This window comes from Chenopodium quinoa, unplaced genomic scaffold, assembly GCF_001683475.1.
Source record: "Chenopodium quinoa cultivar QQ74 unplaced genomic scaffold, ASM168347v1, whole genome shotgun sequence".
Classification (NCBI taxonomy): Eukaryota; Viridiplantae; Streptophyta; class Magnoliopsida; order Caryophyllales; family Amaranthaceae; genus Chenopodium; species Chenopodium quinoa.
In genome coordinates, this window is record NW_018743697.1 from 1,080,944 (window position 1) to 1,106,205 (window position 25,262).

Consider the following 25,262-nt stretch of genomic DNA (forward strand, 5'->3'; position numbering starts at 1 on the left):
AAAATATTCATCTCAGTTTAGTTCAGTTCAGTTCAGTTCAGCTCAATTCAGTTCAGTTCAGCTGAGTTCAATCAATGAGAACATGCCCTTAATCTGGTTAAATAAAGAGGAAGAAAAGGGAAATATAATCAATTTATGAGGATCTTGGGTGATCAAAAGCTAATTGCATTGAAATAAGTGAAATTCAAGTTCCAACAAAAAAAAACTTGCCTCAATAGCATCATACATTTCTACAATTGTACGTTGTACTCCGTACCATGTATCCACTGCATTTGACTCGAATGTGGAAGTATTAAAATATTTTTTTAATTTGATTTAAAACATACAAAGTAGAGTATCTAATTTTAATTTTTTAATACCCAATATAGGTATAAGACTATCTTCAATGGTGAGACTCAAATTTGAGTATTGAAATACAAAATGAGTTGTTTTTTACCTCCAATTGTGATACCATACTCACTTCTCAATTTAGCAACTCATATGAAGCCTAATTTCCCAATGGTGAGACTCTCCAAAATATACAAATGTCACTTTCAATTTGGCTCACCAAATCCATTTATTTTTAATATCAAATATTGTAAGATTAAAAAAAAGGTAAAACTTAAATAAATTACAAAATTATTAGAATATTGACATGGGGCCCACACATTTTCTCAAATGAGACTCAAAGTTGAGTATCTAAAATTAGCAACTTTCTTTTGGAGTTGTTAAGTTTAGATACCAACTTATTGGTATTCATTGCAAAAAATACTCTCTCTCTCTCTTAAAGAAACTCATTTGAGTCTCACCATTAGAGAGAGTCTAATGATTCTTATTTTCAACTATAAACATATAAGAGAAATTGGTCTTAATTGGTTAAAAATCTTTATGCAGTATGAACTAGAGTTGTCAATTTGGGTAAACGGATCGAGTTTGGATCGGGTAAGAGTGGGTCGAGTCAACTCGGGTCGGGTCAATTAGAATTAATTCCATAACCTATGTAGGTCGGGTTTGGGTTGAGTCATGCTTGAGTCGGGTCACGTCGGGTCATACTTCTTATCGGGTTTAGGTCGGGTTATATTCGGGTCGGGTGAACAATAGGTTGGGTTTAATTCGGGTTTTCACGGGTTAAAACGGGTTAGGGTAATTCTCGGGTTCAAGTTGAGTTCGGTTCAAGTCAATAATTTACGGGTTAGAATCGGGTCGGGTCATTCTCGGGTTTGAGTCGGGTTCGATTCAAGTCAATAATTTGCGGATTATAATCAGGTCGAGTCATTTTCAAGTCGGGTCATTTTCAGGTTCAAGTCGGGTCGGTTCAAGTCAATAAATTGCGGGTTATAATCAGGTTGGGTCATTTTCAAGTCGGGTCATTCTCGGGTTCAAGTCGGGTTATGTTCAAGTCAATAATTTGCAGGTTACAATCAGGTCAGGTCATTTCCAAGTCACGTCATTTTCGGGTTGAACTAATTATAAATAGATAATTACCATTTTTATCAAGCTAATTATTTCCTTTGACTATAATATATATGACAATATACTAGGGAATTATAGTCTATAATTTAGGAAGATAATTATCTCCTTTGACCATACAACAAATATATACTATATTTAACTTTTAAATTTGAGGATGATGCTCTTTTCTTTTGCTGGATTGGACTGACTTGATCTCCCTAGACAAAATGCTTTGATTAACAATAATAAGGTGGTCAAAATTGCATTTAAGGTGATTTGAAATCGGGTTAAGAACAATTTGATTTGAATTTAGGTCGTAACAAGTCGTGTTAATTTCGAGTCGGGTTAGTAATAAATCGGGTTGAATTTTTGGGACGGATAAGTAACACGTCTAGTAACGGGTCAGGTCAATAACAAGTTTAGTTGAATTTGGGTCAGGTTAATAACAAGTTGGGTTGATTTCAGGCCGGGTTTGTAACAAGTTGGGTTAAATTCGGGTCAGGTTAGGAACGGGTCAGGCTGAATTCAGGTCATGTTATTAACATGTCGGATTAAATTCAGGTTTGGACGGGTTAAAACAGATTAGGGTCAATATCTGTTCAAGTCAGTTTCGGTGCAAGTTAATTAAAGTGGCCGTTGTAAACCAGCATATCGGTGCAAGTTATAAACCGGTAAATTGGTCGTTTAACAGCAAATTGGATGGTTTCAAACACCCAATTGGATTCCCTAGGGTATTAAGGACCATGGTAAGCATTTCAGCAGTTTTTATTTCCGGGCAAAAAAAAAAAATCCAAAATTATATGCTAATATCCACGCTTTTTCGAGGCCCGGTGTTGAAAAGTCTTGAAATTCTACGGGATATATCTCAGGGTCATATAATGCTGTTTGAAACCATATATGATCATGATTTGTTGTCATAATTGTTCGTGGTAGGCTTGAATTATTGAAATCGGTGCAAGTTGTAAACCGGTAAATTAGCCGTTTAACAGCAAATTGGATGGTTCCATACACCCAATTGGACTCCCAGAATGTATTAGGGACCATGTTATACATTTCGGCAATTTTTATTTTCGGGCGAAAAAAAAGTTAAAAAATTCCAAAATTGAAGGCTATATCCACGTTTTTCGAAAAAATTTGGAGGTTTCGGGGCCCAGTGTAGAAAAGTCTTGATATATTAGGGGATACATCTCGGGGTCATATAATGCCGTTTGGAAGCATATATGATCATTATATGTTATCATAAATGTTCGTAGTATGCTTGAATTAATGAAATCCGTGCAAGTTGTAAACCGGTAAGTTGGTCGTTTAAAGGCAAATTGGATGATTCCACCAACCCAAACGGACTCTCGGAGAGTATTAAGAACCAGGGTAAACATTTCGGCAATTTTTATTTCCGGACGAAAAAAGTCAAGAAATTCCAAAATCGAAGACTAATATCCACGTTTTTTGAGAATTTTGGAGGTTTCGGGGCCCGGTGTAGAAAAGTCTTGAAAATTTAGGGGATACATCTCCGGGTCATATAATGCCGTTTGGAACTATATATGATAATCAATAGTTGTCATAAATGTTCGTGGTAGGCTTTAGTTTATAAAATCGGTGCAAGTTGTAAACCGATAAATTGGTCGTTTAAAGGCAAATTGAATGTTTCCACCAACCCAATGGGACTCCCGGACGCTATTAGCGATCATGGTAAACATTTCGGGAATTTTTCTTTTCGGGCGAAAAAGTCAAAAAATTCCAAAATTGAAGGCTAATATCCACGTTTTTGAGAAATTTTGCAGGTTTCAAGGCCCGATGTCGAAAAGACTTTAAATATTAGAGGATACATCTCGGGGGTCATATAATGCCGTTTGGAACCATTTATGATCATTATGTGTTGTCATAAATGTTCATGGTAGACAAGATTTAATCAAATCAGTGCAAGTTGTAAACCGGTAAATTAGCCGTTTAAAGACAAATTGGATAGTTCAACCCACCCAATTGGACTCCTAGAGGTAATTAGGAACCATGTTAAAAATTTCGGCAATTTTTATTTGCAGGCGGAAAAAAGTCAAAAATTTCAAAAATTGAAGGCTTATATCCACGCTTTTTGAGAAATTTCAGAGGTTTTTTGGTCACGGTGTCGAAAAATCTTGAGATTTTAGGGAATACATTTCGGGGTCATATAATGACATTTAGAACGATATATGATCATTATATGTTGTTATAAATGTTCGTGATAAACTTGAGTTAATGTAACCGGTGCAAGTTATAAATCGGTAAATTGGTCGTTTAGAGGCAAATTGGATGGTTCCACCCTCCCAATTTGACTTCTGGAGGGTATTAGTGACCATAGTAAACATTTCTGCTATTTTTATTTCCGGGGAAAAAAAAGTCAAAAAATTCCAAATTTGAAAACTAATATCCATGCTTTTTGAGAAATTTGGGAGATTTCGAGGCCTGGTGTCGAAAAGCCTTGAAAATTTAAGGGATACATCTCGGGGTCATATAATACCGTTTGGATTCATATATAATCATTACACGTTGTCATAAATGTTCGTGGTAGGCTTGAGTCAATAAAATTGGTGCAAGTTGTATATCGGTTAATTGTCCCGTTTAAAGGGAAATTGGATGGTTCTATCCACCTAATTGGACTCCCGGAGAATATTAGGGACCGTGATAAACATTTCGTCAATTTTTATTTACGGGTGAAAAAAATTCAAAAAATTTCAAAATTGAAGTCTAATTATCCACGTTTTTTGAAAATTTTTGGAGGTTTCGGGGCTCGTTGACTTAAAGACTTGAGATTTTAGAAGATACATCTCGGGGTCATATAATATCGTTTGGAACCATATATAATCATTATATGTTATCATAAATGTTCGTGGTAAGTTTGAATTAATGAAATCGGTGCAAGTTGTAAATCGGTCAATTGGCCGTTTAAAGGCAAATAGGATGGTTCCACCCACCCAATTGGACTCATGGAGGACATTAGGGACAACGGTAAACATTTCAGCCATTTTTATTTCCGGGCGAAAAAAGTCAAAAAAATTCCAAAATTGAAGACTAATATCCACACTTTTTGAGAAATTTTGGAGGTTTCAGGTAGAGCTGTCAATTCGGGTAAATGGGTTGGGTTTGGGTCGATAAGAGTGGGTTGGGGTAATTCGGATTAATTCCATAACCTGTGCGGGTCGGGTTTGGGTTTGGTCACGCTTTAGTCTTATCGGGTTTGGATTGGGTTAATAACAGGTTGGGTTACATTCGGGTCGGGTGAACAATAGGTCGGGTTTAATTCGGGTTTTCACGGGTTAGGGTAATTCTCGGGTTCTGTTTAATTCAATAATTTGCGGGTTAGAATCAGGTCGGGTCATTTTCGGATTTGAGTCGGGTTCGGTTCAAGTTAATAATTTGCGGATTATAATTAGGTCGGGTCATTTTCAAGTTGGGTCATTCTCGGGTTCGATTCGGGTTCGGTTCAAGTCAATAATTTGCGGGTTATAATAAGGTCAGGTTAATTCCAAGTCAGGTCATTCTCGGATTCAAGTCGAATTATGTTCAAGTCAATAATTTGCATGTTACAATCAGGTTGGGTTATTTCCAAGTCACGTCATATTTGGATTCAACTAGCTATAAATAGACAATTATCATTTTTATCAAGCTAATTATATCCTTTATATAGACAATATAATAGGGAACTATAGTCTATAATTTAGGAAGATAATTATCTCCTTTGACCATACAACAAATATATACTATACTTAACTCTTAAAATTGAGGATGATGCCCCTTTCTTTTGCTGGCCTGGACCGACTTGGTCTCCCTAGACAAAATGCTTTGATCAACAATAATAAGGTGGTCTAAATTGCATTTAAGGTGATTTGAAATCGGGTCAGGAACAATTTGGGTTGAATTTAGGTCGGGTTATAACAAGTCGTGTTGATTTTGAGTCGGGTTAATAACAAATCGGGTTGAATTTTTAGGTCGGGTTAGTATAAAGTCTGGTAAAACTCGGGTCGGGTTGAATTTGGATCAGGTCAATAACAAGTCGGGTTGATATCGTGTCGAGTTTGTAACAGGTTGGGTTAAATTTGGGTCGGGTTAGGAACGGGTAGGGTTGAATTCAGGTCAGGCTAGTAACAAGTCGGGTTAAATTTGGGTTTTGACGTGTTAAAACGGGTTTGGGTCAATTTCGGTTCAAGTCGGGTTCGGTTCAGGTCAATAATTTACGGATTACATTCGGGTCGGGTCATCTCCAGGTCAGTTCATGTTCGGGTTCAGGTCTCGGATACTCAGGTCAATCAAATCTAGGGTTGGTTTCAGGTCGGGTCTGGTCGGGTTTGGGTCACCATTTTTTCAAGTTCAGATGGGTCGATTATTAATCGAGTTTGAATCGGTATTTTGGATCTAGTCAACTTTTGACAGCTGTAGTATGAACTATGAAGTATGATTTTGACAAATAAAAGAGTTACTAGTTTTGAAATAAGTAAAGATGCAACTCTAATGCCTCTAAAGTTTGAAACATCCATAATTTTACACTTTTACTTCTTAAATAAAGTTTTACAGAGAAGGCAAAAACTGAGCCAAAGGCCCAAGCTATGCATATGGGTATCCTGGTCAAGTCATGAAATGAGTGAATCTTTTATCTCTGCTTGAAGCCATACGTGATATGGGCTGTCTTCATTGTCCACTACAATATTTTCAATTTATGATAGAGTTCTAGACTCTTCATATTTTATGCTGTAGCCTTTGTTCGATTACACTGAAACATTTGATGTATAGGATATAGCTACGGAGTAGTCTATTATAATTAACAATCTTAGTCACCCTAATTTTTGTTAGTGTCGTATGAAAATCTTCGGTCTTACTCCGTATTGATATGGTATGGTATGGTATAATCCGCTCGAGTACTTGTATTCATATGTCTTAAGATACACATGTAATGGTAATTGGTAAGCAATTGCACCAATTCTTAGCTTTTGTCAAAAACAGAAATGCATAGATGGATAGGATGAGCATGCGCTACCTCTATCGATGAGTAGACAGTAGGTCCAGACTTTAGGTCATTCAAGAAAGAACTAGAGAAGATTTGAGAAAGAAAGGAACTACTGTTTTGCTCTTTTCTATTTTTTTACCCAAAATCCAAAAACAGCTTTTTAGATTTGTATGAGAATGATGCTGTACTGTGTCTAGTGTTGAGGTGATTATAAAAAACCCGACAAAAAGGTTACAATGTTTTCACTTCACGTGTAAACTTGGAAATAATACTCCACTTTTTAAATCATGTTTTTCTCTTTTTCAACCTAATACTATTAGAGAGAAATTTCTTTATTTTGTCAAGACTATTTTATCTACTACTTCCTCCGTTTTCTTTTACGGCACGAATGTATAGTTTAGGATTAGGATTAGAGGAGGTAAACGAACAATACATTCATCTCATTACATGAGCGTCGGATATATCTAGGAGATAGCAACTTAATTTTATACTCGAAGAGTCACTAACTGACATCAAAATATCCTGCGGAATTACATTAGTCGAAACAAGAGCTGTACATTCACAACCAAAAATATACTATAGGGTAACTTTGGATCTCAACTGACCTGAGAACACAATTCCCCTAAATTTGGGCAAAATATTAAGGGATTTTGTCATCTTAGCAGCAAAATACTGTGGCATAGAACGAGGTGTTCTAAGGTCTAGGATATGACACGGCAGATATTGATCTCTTGGTGCTACTTTCTTGTGAGCTCCGTCTCCTAGCCCGGCCTCCGGTGCTAGAACTGCTTCGAGCTTCCTTGGAGGGATCTTGAAGCTGGTCTAATTCTTTCACTATCTCATTCATCAAAGGTCTGAACTTGGGCTCAGTTGATAGGCATCTGAATGCAAGGCTGGACACTCTGAAAGCAGCATCCAAACTATACTGACCCTCTAGACGATTATCTAAGATGCGGAAGATTTTCCTCTTGTTTGTAAGGTAAGGACGGGCCCACTCGACCAAATTGTGTTCTCCTGATGGCCGGTTTTTGTCCATTGCCCTCCGGCCTGAGAGCATCTCAAGGAGTACAACTCCAAAGCTATAAACATCGCTCTTGGTGGTCAAGTGACCTACAAATTAATAAAAGTGGAGCTTAGAAAACGACTGGCTTTAAATACTAGATTAAGGAAACAAAGTGTACTTTTTCACAACGGGATTCAGAGTATGGGAGTGGATGCCCTACGTATGGGGTAAACTCTCGCCTCCACCACATCAAACAAATTGCATGTGAGGAGAGCCAAATGGTAAGGATAGGCATTGCAACAAGTTGAGGCAACTATTTAAAAAATTGCAATGATCAAGCAATATACTATAGATAATGAATATAATACATAACAAGCAGCAATTTAAGATTTAAGGTGGCGAAGAAGCTAGCTATTCAAGACAACCGTTTGTCCAAATACGACATATTTTTATTCTGCAATGAACTAGAACGACAAATATATTAGTATACAACAAAGAAGGGGTGAGCAAGATCCAAAGTTAAGAGTTATTCAAGAATGCCATTTGTCCAAATAGGACATAGTTTTATTTTCATAGTGGACATTAATACTTCCAAGGAAAAGAATCTGGCATCTAATTGTGGAAAGAAACGAGAAGAAACGCAAAAAGAAACGAACACCGAGGCATGTGCATCTAAAATACCTGTGGCTAGATACTCTGGTGCTGCATATCCGTAGGTGCCCATTACGCGAGTTGATACATGACTTTTATCACCCGTTGGTCCATCCTTGGCCAACCCAAAATCCGAAAGTTTTGCAGTGTAGTTCTGTAATCAGTAGTAAACTATACATCATAATCACTTCCTAAATTTCAAATGTTAAACAGAATGTTGAAGAAGCATCTAATGAAGTAACAAAATGATGTGATTAGAAGTATGAGTGAAGTTTATTCATGACAGTCACTCACCGAGTCCAGTAAGACATTAGAGGTCTTAAAATCGCGGTATATAACTTTTGTTTCAGCACTGTGAAGAAAGGCTAGCCCCTTAGCAGCTCCAAGAGCAACTTTCATGCGAAGGTTCCAAGAAAGAGGCTGAAAGTACGAACCTCCTACAATCAAATCATTAAGGTGATTAAAATTATGTTGAAAGATTAATACTTCTGTATCACTTGAGCTAGTCTTAACACAAAATGGGAAGCATACTTCTAAACAGATGGTTCTCCAAGCTTCCCCTAGGCATGAACTCATACACTAGAAGGCGATGTTCATCTTCCACACAATATCCTATCAATTTCACAAGATTAGGATGATAGAGCTGCCCGAGGTAGTTCACCTCCGCCTAACAAAACCAGAACCGGAGAAGCCATCAATAACATAACACATTTCAATATCACTACATCTCTAAATTCAGATAATCTAGTAGATGAGTACTACAACATTGTTCATAATCCTTACAAATTAAGCCATTAATGACAATCTTGTTTCCAATGTGATCAATACTTCAACAATCATTCCTAATCCCAAAAATCATTAATGAATAGTTTTGTGATTATTCTAATGCCTAATCATCTAACAATTTAACATCAATTTACAATTTAGACAATGAAAAAAATAGCCATAAACTTGTAGCAGCTAACAATAAGATGTAATGAAACTCACCAGCCATTCCCTATGACCTTGGAAGCTCTCTTGATTAAGCCGTTTCACAGCAATAACCATGCCGGTACCAGGCTTGGTGGCGGCATACGAGTTCTCATCGATCCATCCTTTGAATACGGACCCGAAACCGCCTTCACCAAGCACACTATCAGGCCTGAAGTTCCTGGTAGCCGCTTTAAGCTCAGAGAAGCTGAAACTTTTTAAATTAGATGATTGCAAAATCTCACCCTCACTCCTTGGTGTCAAAGGCACTGATGAGACCTTACTTGCATCCGAGCTAACATATTTCGAGTTTATCCCTAAACAAATCAAAATCCCAAATCAGCTAATTTCACAAACTTTTACATTAATCCAATTTGGGCCAATAATAATAAGCATTTTCTAGTGATACAAGTTCAAAATTTTCATTTTTTATTGGCAAAATTTTTATATGATCATACAGATTTGGGTGGATTTTGATTCTATGCTAATACACTTAATCTAGAAGATATTTTCCATAAAGCACATATTTAAATTATTGTACAAAATTTCAGAAACTTTTCGCCTAACAAAATTCACCTAAAAATGTAAGCTTTATCAAGTGGGAAAAGGATAATTTGACGCACCAAACAAAGGAAAAAAGAAAAGAAAAAGAGCGTCGAAAATTATAGCACCCAACATTTAGAAAAGAAACAAAGGGTACACCCAAAAACACACTTTAAACCAAGAAATTAACTCAAATTTTTAATGGTGTTATTAACAAAATTTGAAAAATCCAAAATTCCCAAAAAAAAAATGAAGAAAGAAATGGACCTGTGTGAGAAGGGCTTTCGGCCTTGATTCGAGCACTAAGACAAATACCCATCAAAACCCAGTAATAATTTCACTCAAATCACTTGTTTTTATGAAAAAGAACTCAACTTTGAAGAAAATAGCAGGATCTTTGAAACCCAGAAAACAGAACCTGCAACCTGGATCAATGGAAATTATAAGTACTGTTAAAAGCTCATTATTTGAGGACTTTCCTACATAATAATTTTATCATAAAATCACACGAATAAACAATTATAAAAGAAAGGAAAAAGAAAGATCATAAAAAGAAAAAAAAGCAAAAAAGAAGGAAGCAAAGATCACTGGTGAGCAATCACCTCTTTGACTGAAGAAAATAGAGAATAGAATTGTAAAGAGTGTGTTGAGATTAGTGAAGTTTCTTAGTAGTATTACGAGTAGTTGTATTTGAGAAGAGAGAGAAAGTATGTGAGTTAGAGAGAGAAAGAGAAGGAGAGGAGAGAGATTGAGAAGGAAGGAAACAGAGGAGCAAAGGCTAATAAATGGCGGGTTGGCCCCCCTTTCAACCCCCACCCCGGTTTTTTTTCTTGTACTTGTTGCTATAACGGACAATCTCCTACGGAGTATATTTGACATAAAATTTGAGTAGAATTATCTCATTATTATAAATAATCTGAAACGAAAGTGATATATATGATTAACATTTGGCTAATGTATACTTGTAGAGTATTGAAATGTCTAGTATGGTAATGTCTAGTGAGCCCTGAATTTCAAAGGTAGGCAATGTGTTCGATTTGTGTCCAACACTCAACAAAGGAGGTGAAATGTAGTCATTGACAGCTTACGATATCTGATATTGCCAGCAAGGCAAGTAAATATATATACTACGTACATAGTAATGAACCTATTGAGATTAATTGATTAAGAGTGCGGATCTTTGTTTATTGGATAGTGAAATAAAATTAAATTAAGTAATAGATTATGCAATGTTTCTTATTTTCCTATATAGACATGTTATAATATTATCGAATGTTAATATCAAATATTTCGGAATAGTGTAGTATTTCAACCCGATTTACAACTCTGTGAATATAATAATAGAGACAATATGATAGTTTTATTAATAAAAAGAGATTACTATATTAAAATAAAAGTTATTATGTTGAAATAAACAATTGTGTGACATTATAAAAGCTATAAGAGGTTAATTTTTTTTAATGAAATTTTTAATGTAATGGTCAATATGAATAATAATAATCACTATGTTAAAATTAGGTCACTATTCAATATAATGTCGTACTTTAAATTCATAATAACATTAAATGTCACACAAGTTTTAAAAAAATGTTACTACATTAAAATTACGTGTCACTATGTTTAATATAATGTCATTTACATGTGTATAAACCTTAGGTCCATGTAAGATTTTCTGGTAGTAAATATGCTACTTATGATGATACCTATCTTCGTATACAATCATAGACAGAATGGTTATAATAAAATGTTCTATCATAATCTAATCATCTATGATTATTATACTAATTACTCATCTATGATTATATACGAAGATAAGAGTGAAGTCGTGCTCGTTGCTTAGAATAGTTGTGTTAGTGCGGTATAAAAATACTGACAATCAGCAATAAAGTAAACAAGATACTACTCCATTTTTTTATTCTTGTCAAAAAAAATAAAAGGGAAATCATTAAAAAAAAAATATCTTGGGGGGGTCGCCACGAGTCAATGGTTTTACGACCGTAAAAAGCTTTTTGAAGGCTGCCGGTTTGTTGGACCGAGATTCCAATTTGTTTGCATAAATTGCCTCAAATTAACGTTAATAAAAATAAGACAGGAGTTATTAATGTGGGAAGTTGATGGCTCACTTCGAAAAATGGCTATTCACCTTTGTTAGTTCAAGGCTTTTAACATTTTAAAGGTCTTTTACTCTTTTTGTTACTCGTATCGTTTTGAGGAAAATATTACTTCATACTATTGATATGACAATCTTATTCATGTGCTTTCTTTGGTTTCTAAGAAAATATTACTTCATATTATTGATATGACAATCTTATTCATGTGCTTTCTTTGGTTTCTAAGCAAATGATCCATTTGAATTTTAATGAAAATGAAATCTAACACTCTCTAGATTTTTTTTTTCTTTTTTATGGAAAGGCATGGCACTCTCTACCTAAATAATATGAAGTATTAAGTAATAAGAAAAAAAAAATTAATTTCAATTGTCTAAGGCCCTGTTCTCTTCAACCTTAATTTTACCGAACTGAAATTATTTTTGCCGAACTTCAATTATTTTTGCTGAACTTAAATTAATTTTACTGAACTGAAATTATTTTTGCTTAACTGAAATTATTTTTACCGATTTTCTATTATAATTCTTCTTTAAAAAAATGAATTTTACTGAACTGAACTTATTTTTACTGAACTGAAATTAATTTTACTGAACTGAAATTATTTTTGTAAGGTGAAGAGAACAACGCCAATTTTTTTTTTATTGTACTTATTTTCTAAACTTATTTTAACTTAAATTATTTGGTTTTACTATGTTTTAATCTAAAATTTTCTTATTCTATACTTTATTTAAGAATTTTTTTTTTTTTTTTTTTTGAGAAATTAAGAAGAAAGAAGTTCAATAAATGAAGTTTAACACTTAAACAAAAAGATCCTCATACTTTATTTTAAGAACTAATAATATAAGACTTTATTGCTAGCCTCTTTTCAGCATTATTGAACTTTATAAAAAGTTTTAAGTATAGGGTAAAAGGAGCATGCTATTTCATTGACTATGATTATTTAAATTTTTGGATAGAATTTGACTATATGATTTTTTTATCCCGTATGCGCTATACACCGACAGTATTATACTTTTAGTATATATAAATTTTTTTAAAAGGAAATATGAAAGACCCTGTTGACCATCACCTCTCACAGATTAGGTTAGTCTAGCTCCACATGTCAACGTTTGAGAGCAAAATGGGGGAGATAAGGGAATCCCCTATTCCCAAACTAAGCAAATGTAGTTGGTTCTCAAAGTTCGAGACAAGTTTGAGCTCCACCAACTACTACACTTTTGGTATATATATGTCTAGAGGGGATATACATATTTTATAATACTACGTTATCTGTAATTTTTATTTTTATTTTAAGGTAAGGAGAAAGACCCTCACCGCACCTCAACACTCACGGTTTTTTTTTTTGTCTGGTATTTACGGGTTAGAGACTTTGAGAGTGATGGGAAAAGGTAAGAGATCCCCATCCTTAAAGTGTCTCTAGTGGGGATTGAACCCCTAAGTCCCCAACCTCAAGGTTGGAAGGTGACAATATAATCTTACCACTAGACCAAGCTTAGCTTGGTACTCCGTATATGTGTATGTCTAGTCTTCCTAGTGAGGTATATTTATACATTGTACAATGATAAACTGATAAATGACGTACAAGTTTGCACCAAAAAAAATAAATGACGTACGAGTATTTATCATTCCGTTAAAAAGGAAAGTCATGTCTTAATCATTTTAAGAGGATGAAAAAACTGTGATAAAGATCTAATCAATGTGGGATAATCAAGTAAACCATGCATCTAGTCATATAATTGTCATCAAAGGAGGCACAATTAGTCAATAAATGAAGCCGCTCAAACTATAATCAACAATTGATCTTGATGTCCCACGCAAATAATAAAGTGGGAATATATGCGTCAAATCCACATACAAGTATACATTTACTTGGGAAAATGCACAAAGATAGTCAGATTTTCCATACCTAGCTTAGTGTTAATTTTTTATTTTGACGGAGCTTAGTGTTAATTAAGATGAGGACTATCATATACTAGGAATCTAGGATGGACATGACACAAAGTCACAAACACACAATTCACTCTCAAATATACATGTGTGAAAAAATAACTCTGTCTGTGATTGAAAATTTCTTAAAATATACAAAGTATAAAAAGAAAATGCATTTGAGAGTGGACTATATTCTCAAACTCAAATTATATACTTGTTACAAAAACATATACTCCCTCCGTCTCCGAAAAAAACGACTTTTTTGAGTTGATTTCGCGGGTGTTAATAAAGTTAAATAACAAGAAGTAAAAATATATTGAAAAGATAAATTTATATGGGGTTTACAAAAAAATAGAGAGAGATAGTAGTAAAAGTATATGGAAAAACAAATTTTTATATGGGGAAGCTAATTTTGCACAAATATTGTTGCAAATTGGTGAGTATTTTAATGCTAATGGTTCATTCTTTTTGGGACTAAAATTAGGCCAAATGGATCGTTATTTCGGGGACGAAGGGAGTAAAATATATTAACATTAAACTTTTTATTCGAATAAACTAATCTAAGGGTCTGTTCTCATTGACTGAACTCAGCTGAACTGAACTGAACTGAACTGAGCTGAAATGGATATTTTATAAGAGAAGGAAATTAGGAGCTGAAATGAACTGAACTAAACTGAAATGAAGTGAATTTTAATGAAAGAGAACAGACCCTAAATATGTATTCGTATATGTCATTAATGTGAAATGCTACATATAATAACAGTTGATATGTAGATGGTAATCCAGTTGTTTAAAGTCATATAAAATGTTAGCTAAGACCAGACATCGAATCCTAATAACACGCATCACATTTTTCACATAATCTTCGAATAATTTTCAACAAATACAAAAGCGAAGTTTATAAAAATTAAGTGGAGAACGTGAAGGGCATGAGGTTGGAGTTAAGGAATCCGTGAAGATGTGAATTAATGGGTTAATTGAAGCCAAACAAACATTTATATGCTTCCCCAATGGAGACCCATACCAAACTACTCGTATGAAAATGAAACTAAACATCACACTTTAATTTCTTTCTCACTTATAAATTTATTATGAAATTATTAAGCTTCTAGATCAATTTTCCATGACGTCATTTCTTCGCCATACCTTACGTACACAACAACCAATCATTATTTACTTGATCAAATCAGGGCCCTCCATTCTGTGTAGATCTTTTCACATCATCCGTTAATCTTGACGGTTTTATTTTGTTTTACATACAAATAAAACATATTCCTTAAACTAAATTACAAACTAATTGGACCGCTTTTACGTTGATGTGAATGGGAATGGGAATCAAATAGGATAATGATCTTAGGTTGACGCCCGTAATCTCTGGGTTACTCATACATAATCTGTTTTTAATTAATTTATTTATTTTGACAGGGACATAATTTGAAAATTAATACGGAGTACTACTGTTTTTTTTTAATACTTTGTTGGACGTATTTATAATACTCACAAAATTTGTGTCAATTTTATGATAATAAAAAATGACTGAAAATTATATACTCCAGTTATTATTCTAATTATTACTCCGTATTCCATATTACGGAGTAGTAGTATAAATAGTTTTATTATTATGGAGTAGTAGCAAAAAAATAAATAAATAAATAAATAAAATTGAGTACTATAGCATAACAATTTTTTTGTTTGTAAGATTTGTTTTAGTGTTATATTTGAGGCAGACTTCAGGCCATATCCTTTTAAGTTTTTGGGCAGAGTAGAACATATTATAACAGAACAGAATAAAGCAGATTTCAGCAGAACATGACAAAACAGAGCAACTCTAAAGAACAGAGCCTAAGGTGTTAATATAAGATTATAAGACAATTGAATATGCCGGATAATTGAAGACAAAAAAAATAAAAAATTGTCGGGTATGCATGTAAGGCAAGTGTAAGCGTCACATGAATGTGGAGCCCGTCTTCTTTCTTCACCCAATTGGAGTTGCCGACTTCCCGGCTACCCTATGCCCTTACTCCTTACCTTTACCCTCTTTCTGTTTATTTTAACCTGTTTCCATCTACTATTGTAATTTCATATGTTGCTCGTGTAAAATTTATAAACAAAAATTAATAAAAAAAGATTTTACTTAAACATCGTGAATTAGACACAGTTGTATTCCCTTTGTACACATTATTATTATCCATATGACTTTTGACTTTGTTTTTTTAACTTTGGCTATGTTTGGTAATTGGCTTTTTGATTAGCTTTTGGCTTTTTTAGGTGGTCAAAGAGCCAAAAAATGTGTTTGGTAATTGGCTTTTTAATAAGCGAAAAAGCTGACTTTTAAGCCAAAATGAAAAAGCTGCTTTTAGTAGCTTTTTGTTGGCTTTTGGCTTGTTGGCCCACAAATTATCTAATAAACAGTCAACAACCAACAATTAGTTTACCAAACACTTTTATAAACAACCAGCTTAAACAACCAATTTCAAAAGCCATTATAAACAGCCAAACATTCCAGCTGGTCAAACAAGTCAAGTGAACCAGCCAACAACCATTTGCCAAACAAGGCCTTTATATTGACTAATTTTGGAATGGTAATTTACATAGGAAAGAAATTTTATTGGAATAATGTCAATATCCAATACAAGTACAAGTATACAAATACAGGCCTTGTTTGGCAAATGACTGTTGGCTGGTTCACTTGGCTTGTTTGACCAGCTGAAATGTTTGGCTGTTTATAATGACTTTTTAAATTGGCTGTTTAAGTTGGCTGTGTTATAAAAGTGTTTGGTAAATTAATTGGTGTTTGTTGGCTGTTTATTAGATAATTTGTGGGCCAACAAGCCAAAAGCCAACAAAAAAGCTACTCAAAGCAGCTTTTTCATTTTGGCTTAAAAGCCAGCTTTTTCGTTGATTAAAAAGTCAATTACCAAACACATTTTTTAGCTGTTTAACCACCTTAAAAAGCCAAAAGCTAAAAACTAACCAAAAAGCCATTAAAAAGCCAATTACCAAACATGGCCACAATTTTTTTATTATTGTTACGTTATATACTTAATTACTTACCAATATAACATTAATGATCGAAGTTTCGTATTGACGAAGGTAGTATAGTACTCAAAATATTCACATAGGTACGTAGAAAATTGGGGTACAACATTCGTATCATCAAACAAATTTCTAATAAAGCTTTAGAATCTCTTACAAGGCTACTCATTACATCTTTCCCAAAAGAAAAAAAAAAGGCTAGCAATGGCTATAATAACTCAATACTCCAACTCTCCAAAAAACTGTAATTCTTTAGAAAATTTTAAATTTTATTTTAATGTCCATATAATTTGGCAGAAGATGAGAGTATAGTAGAGTAGCATGCAACAAGTGTTATGGAAACTTGGCGATATTGGGGTGAGCTACAACTCATCCAGTGCATATATTGGTTGAATAAGCGAAGTACACAACCTAGCTGTACAATATGCATTCGCTCGTGTACCTGCACAAATTGCTTTGGGAGGAAGGTCAACTTCCTCATCATTAGTTGATGTTCACCCAACTTCTAGCTAGCTAGGTTGCCTTGATCAATTCATGTCGACACATTTTTTTAACAATAATTTTAAATTCCTATTGTACAATGGATTGAATTCAATCTTTAACAAACTGTACTAGTGTATAGATAATATAATTATATAGTTGTATAAAAAATTAATATTGTGAAGAAAAAAAGCTTGTCAAAACCAATTTAAAAAGATATTGTATGTAAATTTTTGTTCTTAATAAAGTCAAATTGTAAAAATTCATGGCCAAGGTTTATAAAGTTTGTTTTATATATGTAGTGTAATCCATAACTAAAACGAACTACGTAGAAAATATAAAGTGAAAAATATGATGAGGTAACCAAGCCAAACCAATTAAGTAGTATATGTATTTCATATGTTATGCTATATGTGTAGTTGTGTAGGTAATCAAGCCAGATCAATTTGAGCCTTTGAGGTAATCACACAATATGTGTAGGTGGACAATATTCTAGTTTCTAGAAACATAAATGTGTGACAACTGCGTTACACAAACTTTTTCTCTCAATCAATTATACGTGTATTAATAGCATAAGATACATTCACACATATATAAACAATCAATGGAAGTGAACCGGCCAACAACCGAGTAACCAATTGGTCATAATTTTCTCAAACGACACATGTGACAATCAAATTGGTGGCTATGAAACATTAGTAACGTACTAACATGGTACATACAGAAAATGGACAAGAAGTAGTTGAGAGAATAACTTGCACTTTCTTCTTTTGGTGAGGGTACTGGGTACTAGCATAGCACACACAACTAATTCTAGTATAAAGTAAATTTTCAGGGTAAAGAGCATATGTGAAATTTGGTCCCAAGCTCCGAACTCCCATTTAAATTTGGTCAAATAAATGCATGGTTGACTTTTGGTGGTATTAATACTTAGCTTGTGCTTTACGTGGCTACTAACTACTCTACAAATCTACAATAACATAGCTTTTGTAGTATGTATTGAAATAAATGGTACGGAATATATAATATTTGATAGGTGGAACTTAACACTGAACTCAGTTGACCTTTAGACGCCAATGTATTTGCATTTGTGGTCAATTTTAATGCATTAGTCAATTGCAGGATATTTATAAAATTAGTAGCTGAGCCTCATTAATTAATTAAGAGATTAATTAACAACCTGTACTATCAAGTTTCAAGGTCACGTTTTGGATTATCTACTTTCATTTGTAGATAAGCTTAGCTTATTCAATTTGTCCAATCTTCTAGCAACCCACTAGATGATTTTTTATTTTGGTGATGGAATAAAGCATTTAAGAAAAAAAAAAATCTGCCTAATTATTAGCTTAGGCTTATTGAATAAATTGTTTTAATATTAATTCCTAAGAGATAACAAACAAATCACGGGTGGCAACCCATAATATAGCTCAAATTGCTATTGTAATGCTCATAATCCTAACATGCCAAATTGCAATTAGATATCATCTCAAGCTATGTAGCTATATGTCTATATATCACTATATGTACTAATACGTCCCAAAGTCCAATTGCATGACTGTGTTATTGGAGATTCGGAGGTGATGACGGTGTTGGTGGAGGACTTAGGTTAATATTTTTGAGTCAGTATTCAACATGTTGTATTAATAAGAATTAATAAAACCGTTAACGGATAGCAATACTATTTATTTGTTAAAAAAAAACTAAAATAAATAATATTATGAATTATTTCCAACAAATTAAAGTATGACTATGTTATTATCTTGTATGTTTACTTTCTCAATGAAGTTAGTATGGAGTATGTATTATAAAACATTACAATTGTTTGTTGACATCAACACAAAAAATTTACCATTTACATAAACTTTAAAACGATAAACATGTATGAGTAAATTATATAGGCAAAGGAAAAGAAAAAAAAAAGGTCAATCAAAATCAATAGGCTCAACAATCCTCCAAATTTAGTTTCATATGAAGCATTTTTTCAGTGTGAACAATCCTCAATCACTCACTCTCTTAAAAAATGTAACGTAAATATTATACGCCTACATTGTAATAGCTTAAAAGCAAATGAATATTCCTCTTATACTACATCTAAAAAAAAGGAAAAAAAAAAAAGTGAATAAATAAAATATAGGAGTATTATTATGAGATTCAACAATATGGATGAATGAATATGAGTGATTCAATAATGTGAAAAAAAGGAGAGAGAACAATCATGTGAGTTGTAGAAAATAATGTTTTTCGTGTAATTGGTAAGGGGGGACCTTATCATCACAACAAGTTGTTACCTTAAAATTGAATATAAATTTTGTTATTGTTCATCAGATTGTTGACTTTTATCACTCTTTTGACCCAATTTCTGCCTTGTGTTTTGACGGGTGTTGTACTGTTGCATGCCCACCTCGACTATTGTTTGGGTTTTTTGCTACGTCACTCAGTCAATCCAATCATTCATTCCATAGAGTATAACAACTGTTAATCTATTTTTAGATTCAAAAATCATTAATTACATACTTTTATTTCAAAATAATTATTTCTTCCTTACAAATGTACAATGGCGATAATTAAAATTTAAAAATGATACGATTGTCATTTTATCTATCATAAGATAAGATAAGATAATTGAATCATAAGATGTTTGAGTTGAGTCGAGTTTACTTCTACCCATATGCGTGTTTTTTTAGTCATGATTAGATTAATGTTCATTACTATTAGATTGGGATGATTCAATTGTGATGTGTAATTTTAGATACAATTAGGGAATTGGGTAAGATATAAAACAATCAGGTGAATTGGGTTGGTAAGTTTATTAGGTTACGTATGATAACGTCCCCAGCAGAACTACTTACATCATTAGTATAAAGAAAATAAAATACGTAGTAATAGCTAATATAAAATCTATTTTAAGTCCTAATGGCGATACAAATCTACACGAAATCCTTTTTATGACTATAATAATGTTTTTTGTAATTTTCAGGAGACTATGATTGGATCTATTTCGGCTAAAATATTATAGTACGAGGCATATATTTCAACAAAGAATCAAAATCATGAGGTCAATCTTCAGGGAAGAACAACTTCTAGTGACAAATCATGCTTTAATCACGATGATATATTAATTAAGACAACTTTGGCAACTCTTGACTACTTTCTTTTAATCCTCGTTTCAGACACAATCAAAGAGATTTGATCTGATTATGTAAGTTATTGTAACAGAATTTTACCTCTTATTGTGATCTTGATCTCTAATTAATAATAACACACACCGTAATTTCACACAATATGAATAAAAACACACACCGTAGTTTCATACAATATGAACAAACGGCGAAGAAAATAACTTAAGGTACGCTTATACATTCATATTGACCGAAAAAGAAGCACAACTTGAGGCATTTTATCTGTTAGTTGTTTTCGAGTTTTGACATTCTCTTCATGTAAGTCTTGTAAAAGAGGCAAAAGAACACCTAAAAGCAAAAATATCTAGAAGTGGTTTCCGAAATTAGACTGGATCAATATTAAGCACCATTTTTCACTGTAGCAGACTTGATTATGTCTACGAACTCCGGCTGAATGGACAAAAAGGAAGAAGAAAATCAGGCAGCAAATCTTTTATCTGATGTACTTAAAATTTAATAATAATTACTCCAGTAAATTGAAATTCCAAGTGCTTAAAAACACTACCTTAAGGGAAGCTCCGCCGACCAAAAATCCATCAACATCAGGCTGTCCTGCCAACTCTTTGCAGTTACCTGCATTTACTGAGCCTGCAGTGAACCATGAAAGTTTGAGAACAGCATCAAAGGTGTGTACATGAATTATATCTTACATAATATGGGCATCTAAGTGCGTGTATCTTAGGCATAGGGGGTTAATTTTCCTGAAGGTAGAATAGAAAGCTGGGAGAAGTACATAAGAGTTTTGATACAAGATGTATAGAGTATGGGCCATGGACTGTTATCATCAATGCCAATTACTGGATAAACCAACTACGAGACTGACAAACTCTAATTAGTTTATCGATTGTCTTAAAGCTATTAGAATACCTCCATAAATAATTCTGGTTGTTTCAGCAACTTGGGCGCTGACATTCTCCTTGAGCCACTTCCTCAGTTCCAAATGAACCTGTAAATGATGGAGACAGTGAAATATATAATCAACTGTAATTCTGGATTACATATATACATTTCCTCTTGGCTCTTTGCATAACACTTCATAATCAGACGAGTAACATAGAAGCTAAGAACACCAATCACTCAGCATTAGGCCATTAGCGTGCATGTCACGTTAGAGTTAATCAAACTTCATAATTCTTACAAGTTGGCAATAAAAATAATAATGGTAATGCTCTCTGGAAACTAGACTTACCTCCTGAGCCTGAGCAGGAGTTGCAACTTTTCCAGTTCCAATGGCCCAGACTGGTTCATAAGCCACAACTACATTGTCCCAATTCATTATGCGGTCTATCAACACAGCAATAAACAAAATATTAGTTGCAAGTTTATGCTGATGAGGATTAGAGACAGACTAATCTTCCATATAATGCTTATATAAATGCAGTTTGTTTAAAGACATATAGCAGTAGTTTACCAGCAATAGCTTTTGTCTGAGCAGCAACCACCTCTATGGTAGTTCCTACTTCACGCTGCTCCAGAGTCTCACCTACACAAGCTATCACTTTCAGGCCCTGGGTGAGCGCATGTGATACCTTGTCTGCAACAAACTAGGAAATACAAAAGCATTAGTCATATAACAGCACTTCTGTAAGCAAAGCAAAACATAGTATATAAGGCAGCAAAAAGACAGAAGATTCTGAAGGTGACACATTATACATCGTTTGTCTCATTTAACAAGGCTCTTCTCTCTGAATGACCCAGGATAACCCAGTTAATACCCAAATTGACAAGCATGTCTGCACTGCAACAATGAATAGAGAAAACAGAGTAAGACAGAGGCAGTTAAACGTCAGTCCAACACATGAAATCCAAAATCATAATACAACTTCCATGTAAACAAAAAATTTGCAAACATCAAACTTAAAAGGACCAAGCAATCTAAATACAATGAGAAATTGTCGAAGATGTCTATAATCTATACAAATAAGTCAATAATTTTCAAAGCCAAAAGCAAGAAGTCTAGATAAAAGTTAACAGCTTAAATAACTTTTTGATAAGAAACACAGGCACATGATTAACATAAATTCTACCATTCAGAGTATAGTTGGAGTAAATGAACAACCCAAAGACTCTCTTTGAAAAATACCACGATTCGCATAAAGCAACATATATTTCATAGAATGCTATATTATCAATCAAAGCACCAAGGTAGATGAAATGAGGAGGTAAAATATTCCTCAGCATAAAAGATGGGATTCATATTGGAGAAAAATGAACTGAAACAACACTGACAATGCTCTTAAACCTGAGTGAGGACTCCTGTAATCTGAGGGTTTTACTTAGACTCAGCTCACTAGGTAAATGTTTTCATATAAAAGTTCAAGGGTCACATTGTGCACCCACTTTAGGTGTTAGGTACATGCCTGATACAGGTTGGAAAACTAAAGAATCACATTTCATACAAAAGTTCAAGGATCGCAGAACTTGTGCCCACTTTAGGTGTCAAATACGTGACTGATACAGGTTGGAAAACCGGAAAGACTTAAGAGATTTAACTTGAGACTAAATCATGTTGAAACACTCAATAAACATACGAGTATTCATATCTAATAGGAAAATAATGATTATACATACAAGAAGAATGTAAAGGGATACACTATATACATGTTTGAGAAGACGTCATAAATGTTAGACAGGGATTTGAGTAGATTAATCCCAGTCAGTATAGCATCCACCATACATCAACAAGACAACAAAACATAGTAGTACTAATTTATATTTGTATGCTAAAAGATTGACTTAGGACATTAACTTAAAACCCATGAGACAAACTAAAGAAGCAGCAGAGTAATACAGTTTACAATGCAGCATAACAATATTCTGCCTGAAAAATTATTGTATCGGAGCAAAGGTACAGATCAGATCAAGTATACGGTATACCTGATTTCACCCGTGAAGGCACCACCTTTTCGCACCCAACAGTTTTGTGCAGCCACATGGAAATCAGGCCTCAATAAATTTTTCACCAGAGTAAGAAATACAAATGGAGAGCTGACAACCACCTCTGCAAGGTAAAGCAAAAGCATCATATATATTAAACAGAGAATTGCAGTTTTCTACCAAACATAAGCTTATTTGAGATAATACAATAATTGCAGACCCAATATAAAAAATCCAAAGAAATAAAGAAAAATGACAAAGATGAAATTAAATACACTTCCTTCCCTTCAACCTAGTTGCTGTAAAGAAAAATCACACACATTATATACATATAGAAAGCCTTCTGAAGCTGCACATGGTAGAGCATAGAAAAGGCTAGTTCAATCACAATAAGACTGTATAAAAAGGTCCAATAGTACTTACAGAAACAAAAAAAGTACATTGAGAAGATCTTATAGGTAAATGAAGTTTTAACAGAATGCACGAGGCAAGAACAAGATTCACAAACAAACAAGAATGATCAACACTAATCGTAGTCAAGAACACTGTATAAATCATGTGGCACTCCCATAAAAGCTAAAATTCCTCAGTGTCAATCAAAACAATATCAAGTAGTAGAGTAAACTAGCATGAGACTCCAAGAAACCAGATGATCATACCATCATAGATGAAAAAAGAGGAACAAAAACTAATAGCCATATAAGTTTATAATCATTTCAAACCCAAAAAAAGAAAAATTGCTAATCCATCATTAATTAATCAAAGCATAACTATAGCAATGACATGGTGTAATCTGATTAATTGGTAGCATTAAAATAAACTTATGAAACATCCAACAACAATAAACCCTAAGCCATTTACAATATCTAGCAATCACAATTAGCCCTCCAGCTCTACCTGATGCACATGATGAATTATGTCTGTAGAATCCACTGTCCCTTTTTATATGGTAATGTTTTAATGAAGACCTTACCAAGTTACCACCACAACAGGAAAGAAAACAATCGATGACTGACTTCACCCATACATATAAATTGTTTAGCTTCCAAACTAACCTAATTATCAATACGACATTCTCCCAGATAGCATCACAAATTCACAATAATGTCACATTCCAGGCATTATAAGAAGAAAGAATGTAATATACTCACCCACTTCCTCTTCTGAGGGAACTTCGGCTTCATTCAACATGGTCACAAGTTTCTTCACTTCCTCAGTGGTTCCATTCTGGAAAAATTAAGTCACTTTCAGCCCCAAATTTATCAATATAATTACCATGATCAATAATCATGTTATCACAAATAGGACTAAAACCTTTTTTCTTTTATTCTTTCTTCAAAATGCCCTCTTTTCTCCCTCATAAACAATTCCTTCCTACACTCCTACTTCAACCATAAGCATCTATCAGTGTAACACAATACATCCATCATTTCGCCTACGGCCCCATTCATTCATTATCAACATACCATCAAATTATAGTAGTATATCTTAGCTAATTAGCCATACAAGGTTAATATTTTCATATTTAATGACGAAATTATATTAAACACCGAGATTATAATCATTTTAAGGCATGATTATCACCCTAATTAATCTAGGAGCATTCTGAATCAGAAATTAGCAATCTTCAACTTCAAATTAACGCTAATTAATAAGTTTGAAATTCAAATCGACAACCATAATCCACTGTATGAGTAATTCAGATTAAAGCAAACTAAAAATTAAGATAATAATATGATCAATCGAAAAAATTCATAAAATGGCATTAAAATAGCAGAATTAATCGAATAACCGCAACTAAACCAAGAATTATCAAGCAATTTATGAAGAAGAATAGCTGAAAGATAGTGATCATATTCAGCAGTGGAAATTAAACTGAATTGATGATGAATGATTTGTGAAAAACAAAAAGAGAAAAACTTACGCATTTCCAGTTGCCGCCGACGAAGAACTTTCTAGACATTTTTGAGGATTCGGGAGAAGAAGAGAGTCAGAGTAGAAGATTGATGCTCTGAAACTAGTGTTTATGTTATTTTAGATGTTTGTTCTCCAACAACTATATACTAATACAAAAGTTTCAT

The 25,262-nt window shown here is 33.6% G+C and overlaps 2 protein-coding genes across 2 annotated transcripts; both read right to left on the bottom strand.

The window, feature by feature from the left end:
• Positions 1–6,799: 6,799 nt before the first annotated feature.
• Positions 6,800–10,412, bottom strand: LOC110684054 (probable serine/threonine-protein kinase PBL10). Its single transcript, XM_021860447.1, has 7 exons — positions 10,175–10,412; positions 9,840–9,997; positions 9,048–9,346; positions 8,592–8,727; positions 8,355–8,497; positions 8,091–8,214; positions 6,800–7,516 (listed from the first exon to the last, which is right to left on the bottom strand). Exons 2-7 carry the CDS (start codon positions 9,889–9,891, stop codon positions 7,101–7,103), a joined length of 1,170 nt encoding a protein of 389 aa, XP_021716139.1. The 5' UTR covers positions 9,892–9,997; positions 10,175–10,412; the 3' UTR covers positions 6,800–7,100.
• Positions 10,413–20,393: 9,981 nt separating this feature from the next.
• On the bottom strand, positions 20,394–25,262 carry LOC110684055 (triosephosphate isomerase, cytosolic-like). The gene is made up of 9 exons (XM_021860448.1): positions 25,106–25,262; positions 24,333–24,408; positions 23,182–23,305; positions 21,958–22,042; positions 21,716–21,848; positions 21,494–21,588; positions 21,172–21,250; positions 20,810–20,892; positions 20,394–20,694 (listed from the first exon to the last, which is right to left on the bottom strand). The coding sequence occupies exons 1-9, from the start codon at positions 25,142–25,144 to the stop codon at positions 20,644–20,646; spliced, it is 765 nt and encodes a 254-aa protein (XP_021716140.1). The 5' UTR covers positions 25,145–25,262; the 3' UTR covers positions 20,394–20,643.